The sequence below is a fragment of the Misgurnus anguillicaudatus genome, chromosome 10, assembly GCF_027580225.2.
Source record: "Misgurnus anguillicaudatus chromosome 10, ASM2758022v2, whole genome shotgun sequence".
NCBI lineage: Eukaryota > Metazoa > Chordata > Actinopteri > Cypriniformes > Cobitidae > Misgurnus > Misgurnus anguillicaudatus.
The window spans coordinates 36,358,223-36,364,744 of record NC_073346.2 but is presented as its reverse complement, the minus strand read 5'-3'; the positions used below and the strand labels follow the sequence as shown (position 1 = coordinate 36,364,744).

Below are 6,522 nucleotides of genomic sequence, written 5' to 3'. Positions count from 1 at the left end.
CGGTTTCCTTACTGTAGGTTCTTGTCTTTAAACTGCTCATCGAAACTCAAATTTACTTCATTCTGTGCCCTTTTGGCTTGACCCCGGTATTGCTGCTTGCAGCTATATTTTTTTTGCTATCAATATGATGACATATTGGTGCAGATTGTTCAATTTTTATGATTTATTTTTTTCTCTCAGACCTTTGAAATCATCTTGTTTATTTTTTTGCGTTTTATTTCAGTGTTATTTTAACTCAGCATTATTCAATAATACTACTGGCGCAATCAAATGACAGCATGTGGGCAGATTTTTAACCAATTAATCCTTTAACACAAGTCATAATTAGCAAAAATCCCTTATTGAAAGATACAGTAGATTGGGTTTCCCTTTCATGTCAAAAGTTGCTTGTTTTAAATTTAAATGATGCATGCGTTGAACCTGCACAACTGCGACATTGTGCCAAAATGCGTTTACGTATCCATGTGGTTAGTGGTTTATCTCATGCATTGCAACAATAAAACACCATGTGCAATACATTATGCATGCACAAATATATTGTTAACTAATTGTTTTATATGTGGTGATTTGAGATAGTTACAGGTCTGCAAATAATACTTTAATAATCCAAATAATAATACAATAATGATGACAGTGCTGTGAATTCAACTTAATTCAACCTTAAAAAAAAACATTTCTGTAAATAAAATGTCAGTAGCACTGCAAAGCTCTTTAATATTTTTTTATTTTTTATTTTTCACAATAAAAACAAAACTTTATAGTACCAAGGCAAAGTCTTTTCACAAAGGCAAAAGATAATTATTTTTATTATTATTATTTTTTGGGCCATTTTGCCTTTATTTGACAGACAGTAATCAAGAGACGACAGGAAAGTACAGGGTGGAGAGAGGGGCATGGGATCGGCAAAGGACCTCGAGCCGGGAATCGAACTCGGGTCGCCGGAAGTGCGCCTGCACTATATGTCGGAGCACTGTCCACCACACCATCGGCTCAGACCAAAAAGATAATTCTAATTAAAATTAAAAATTTTGTTCACAATTTTGATGAACATTTAATGACCACATTTTATGGTAATCATTTTATTAGCAGGATCTGGTGCTTAAGTCAATATTGGCTTTCATGGATCTCTGAGTTACACAGGATTATAAATAAGGGATGTGGCTTTCAGCTTTTTAAAGAGCAGTTGATAGTTTCCCTTCCTCTTTTTCAGAACCAGTTGTTGGTTATTTTTATTCTCTTATTAGAACCATCAAATCACTGAATTCCTACACCTAATACTAGCCTGAATTTCTCCTTCCTATGAAGTCATTTTTGTCTTAAATCGAAAACAAGTTTTAATTTCAAAATCATCAGAATTGCAAAGGAGGACTTGTATTTTTCAGTAAGTATTTTTTGCTCCTAATTTTCTTTAAGATCTGCAAGCTTTCATGAAAGATGCATTGTTGAGCCTACATGATTATTATTTTAAATCCCAAGTATTGATTTGATGCTGTGGCTTTCAGTTTATGATATTTATGCCTCGATCTGTTACAGACAAGGATAGGACGGACCTTCTCCTTTGAGTCAGAATGAATCGGGCGGAAAAATTGTTGCTGGAGAACAGGAGCAATTTTGAGAAAGGAGTGAAAATCCTGGGGAAGGGATGTGAGTTTTTAGCAGCCACCGTGGGACAACTGCACCCCATCCTGGAGGGAGTGTTCAAGGTCTCGGCCGAGCTCCTCGACAACCCGGAGGGTGAAGAGGCCAAGTACCTCACAGAGCAGTTCAAGAATATCAACCAGAAACTCGAGGGCATCCAAAATGAAATCGACAAAATAGGATTGGAGCAGCAGCGGACGTCCATGAACAAGCGAAACTTTGACAGGGAGGTGCAGATTATCAGCCAGTACGAGAAGTTTCAAGACTTTGTCAATGCTAAGCCCAAGTTCATGGAGAAAAAGAAGGAGGAGTTTTTGAGCCAATACGAGAACACGGATGCAGATCTGAACATTGATTCCTTGTATAACGAAGTAATTGGAGAAAACATCTCTGGAGATGCCATGCTGGACACTGTGGTCACCACTGAGCAGCGGAGCAGAAGTGCAGTGGAAACGTTTTGCACCAGGCTAAAGAAGCTGTTTTTTGTGGGAATTATAGCAGTTATGGGTCATGCTGCCCTAAAGGAGAGAGCTCTAGACGAAGTCATGCTCAAGAAATGGCAGGATCGCATGGAAGAGGTTGATAAACGCATGAAGGCAGCCGTGGACGAATGCATTGAGAATTTCCCAGAGCAGGCTGAGATGGATGTGAAGCAGCAACTTAAGGAGCATCAAGGCTCCGTTGACAAAGAGTTTGCTGCATTTATACTCGACATCCTTGCCAAGAAATACGAATGGGTGTGTTGGTCGGTTCGGGTCTTCAAACACAGTGGCTGGTTCTTCTGGAACTGGCTCGCGGGCAAAACGTACCACGGAATGGGAGGAAGTGGCAACTTTTTTGATCTGACCGAAAACGACATCAGAATCGTGGTGTCGTTCAGTGCAGACCCTAAACCGATCAACAAGAGCCAGGTGCTGGAACAGATTAAAACTCAGAAGATGAAGCGTAACATGATGTCTGTGGCTCAGACCCTGTGCAACTCTCTTCCCAACACCGTGGTTTATACCGTAAGCCGCTATAAGAACGTAGAGGAGACAAACAACTTTCAGTCAGAATGCTACTACTTTGGGATTCACAAAAATGCCTATTTCTGCATTCATTCTGAATAGATGTGTAAAGACTGGAAACATACAAATGGCTATCAGTCTTCAATATATTTCTGTTATCAAAAGTATGATTGTATTAAACGGCACAGCATTAGATAAGACAAAAATCCTGGGAATTCTGGCCAAAACTTTATTTTGTTGCATACCTGTATAACATGTCTGTGACCAAACATTAACGCATTCATCATAAATGATGTAAAATTATCATCAGATGGTTTTGTTATCAGTTGGTCTACAACGGATATGAAAAAGCCATTTGTGGCTAACAAGAAAGTGGCTGGGTGCATTATAATGGCATTTATTGTTAGCCGTGGTGTTTACAATATGAAAGCATATCAGTTAAACTTGAGAATGTAGTGAAATGTTATAAAAAGGGCAGAGGGCTTTACTGAAAAGATGTTATTCTATATTAAATATACATATAGTCTCTGTAATCCATGATATGTAATCAGAAAAAAAAAGAAAATCTACTACCTTAGATCCTCATGTGCAGAATGTTTTTATTATTGTGTTCTTTAGTTTATTCCTAATTATTCATTTACATAATCATTTTATAATCATTAGTTATCCATATGATTGTTTATTACACTTTACTAGTCAAGAAACTTATCTCAAATTAATGAAACTTATCTCAAATTAATGAGACTTATCTCAAATTAATGAAACTTATCTCAAATTAATGAAACTTAAAAATTTTAGAGCAACAAGGAATTTTTACAGTGTGTCTGCTATTAAATGACATAGTCTGGGTTAATTGTAACATAGCCCGGGTGAGATGAGATGTACCATTAAAATATCCACACGGGTGATGTGTAACATTATGAAAATTTGATTTTGAAAGCCTTTCATTCAATACTGATTTAAACATAATTGGTGTGTGTGGGTGGGTGAAAAAAAAAAGAATAAAATATGAACAAAATGGGTAATGCCTATTTGTTACTGTAATAGTAGTTGGCCACAATAATCTTGAACACTGTATGTGTTATAACCAACCCAGGCTCATTGGAAATACGTTACTCTGCCTACATTTTTGCAAAACCTAAAATACGTAGCTGAAAGTACATTTCCCTGTGAAACGTCCACTAGAGGCGCTATGTGGTATACAGCGAGTCATACTTGGCCCGTATCAGATGCATGTTTATTAACGTTTATAAAAGGGACAATATTAATAAAGGATGTTCAGACTTGTCAGCATACACTCATTTTGACATCAATTAGTAATTATTTCCATGTTTTTGAGGTGCCAAGAGCACATATCTTCTGGATCGCACTTCCTCGAGGTCATCGCACTTACTCGAAGTAAGTTACCGAAAGAGTATGGTATTGCCTCGCAAACGGAACAATTTATAATAAAAAGGCATTTGTATGTTTTCGTTTTGTGTGTTTTGATGAAATTAAACGGCAGGGAATCGCACAATAATGATATCGCGTTGATTTCGTAATACGTACCAAACCGCACAAAACTAACGTTATATGGCAAACTATTCTTGAACAGCCAGACCAAATATTTTACATGGGTCTACGTGTCTCACTACCGAGCCTCGAGTAGGCTATGAGTTGTAACTGTTAATCCGAATAGATAATATCAAAAGATAATAAAGTTTTGCCAGAACGTAACGATATGTACGTTTCAGTCAGGTGATTGTTTTATGTACTCGGTGAAACGTACAGCAAGTTAGTGAGCAGTGGACACCCGGCTTATGGTATTGCCTCGCAAACGGAACAATTTATAATAAAAATGCATTTGTATGTTTTCGTTTTTTGTACAGAGACTCGAGTAGGCTATGAGTTAACTGTAACTGTTAATCCGAATAGATAATATCAAAAGATAATAAAGTTTTGCCAGAACGTAACGATATGTACGTTTCAGTCAGGTGATTGTTTTATGTACTCGGTGAAACGTACAGCAAGTTAGTGAGCAGTGGACACCCGGCTTCAATTACCCTGGTACAAAAAATATATTTTATTGACCCCCATAATCTCAATTGATCTGTTCTTTTATGACCCGGATCATATTTATCTGGCCATTCAAGTGGGTTTTAAATGTTAATATTCCCTCGCAGTCTGATCTCAAATCAGCTAGCGCGGTCTGCGGTGAGTTAAAGAACGCTGCAGGTTCAGTAACATTCAGCGGTGAGTTTACGCTCAAATGCGGGTAAAACAACATTCAGAGAGGAGTTTTATTAAAACAGCGATCATCTGCAGGTAAAACAACACTCAGAAGTGACTTTAACAACGCTCCACGGCGCGTGAGAGTAGCATTTTAAGCGTTTTCTGCTCATCTAACTGTTAGCTTTGATTACCATGCTGGATGGTAAATAATTTTTATCAGAGGCTCGTTGATGTTAACAAATATAGATATAAATATACATTTTACTATACTTCGATTGTGTTTGATTAATTTATGTGTTATATGATTATTAATTTGTTTATTTAAAATCCTGTAATTTAATAACTCTGACGTCATCGAACGTCATTTTTTTTAATCGTAGTTGACCTTTGCATTGAGTATGAAAGTTAAGGGGCAGTCTGATGTCTACTCTACTGCTAAAAACTACTAAGACCAGCATAAGCTTTTAGCTGGTATTGCTGGTGTAGCAAGCTGTGTTTTGGTCACCTTGACCAGCTGATCCACCAGCTTGTAGGTTTGCCAGGCTGGGAGGACCAGCTTGAACCACCTTAAACCAGCTACCAGCTTATGCTGGTCTTAGCTGGCTTTTCCGGTAGGGAATATCAAAATTAGATAACTTAATTCAATAAATTGTGTCGTGTAAAAGTTAATCCTGCAGCAAGATACAGGGAAATGCAAGATTTTCAGTAGTGATATACCTATATTACACTAGCTCGCAACTAAGTTATTATGTTGACTTGTGTGCGTGAGTGCGTGTGTGTATTATTAGTTATTTATTTATTTTCTGTTTATGTCCTTCAAATTTGCAAGCTTCAAACTCTTTATACCCCCACCACCACAAACAAACCAAAAACAAAGGCACTTTTAATAGTCACATGTGTTTTGTTAAACTGTACTTGTCAGTCTCACTGTAGCACTCTCTGTTTACATTTATATTTGTTTTATCTGTTGTTCTCTTTGTTGTGAGTCTTTCTGTCTGTTTGTGTTTCTGCCCATCAACATGTCCATCCATTCAGAGCTCCAATATCATCTCATGATCTTGGATAACTTGGTTGATAGTCAAGAACTGAGGATGAGCTCCAAAGTCCTGATGACACTCTTGGTGAGCTGCAAGAAGAGGAAGCAGCAGCGCCAGTGAAGACACCTGAGCCGAGGGTGCATTAGAGAAAAGAGACATTGATGGGAAATATTGTCTATGCAAGGTCAAGCAGTAATCAACCAAGGAAAGGTCAGTATTGTTTACATTTTAAAATATATTTTTAGGATCTACACTGTTTGGGTACTTGCAGGTGTATAAAATTAATGAATACTTCTACTTCTAAGGGGCCAATCACACCAAAGGTGTTTATGGCAGTTGTAGACGCATTTTTTGAATGATATTCTATGGGCAGTGAGCGTTATGCACACTGTTTATTTGCGCCGAACGCCTTGCGTTTTTTGCTGCTGGCCGCAGCACGTGCTGTTTGAAGGAGCTGAGAGCGGAAAAGCGTCCTACGCCATTCGCATCTTTCCATTCTCCAATTGAATGAGGGAGGAGGCGGGCCTTCCGTTGTAGGTACGGGGTCACTCACTATCTCCTGCATGTTTGTGCACTCTCACCCCGCATCAAGGCCAGAGCAAGTGCCCTCTTTGTAAAGTTTCTGCTAA

General features: G+C 38.1%; 1 protein-coding gene across 1 annotated transcript; it reads left to right on the top strand.

Annotated features, from left to right (window-relative positions):
- Window positions 1–1,539: 1,539 nt before the first annotated feature.
- LOC129449105 (protein rapunzel) lies at window positions 1,540–2,951 on the top strand. The gene has a single exon (XM_073872513.1). The coding sequence runs from the start codon at window positions 1,569–1,571 to the stop codon at window positions 2,745–2,747; it is 1,179 nt and encodes a 392-aa protein (XP_073728614.1). The 5' UTR covers window positions 1,540–1,568; the 3' UTR covers window positions 2,748–2,951.
- Window positions 2,952–6,522: the final 3,571 nt, after the last annotated feature.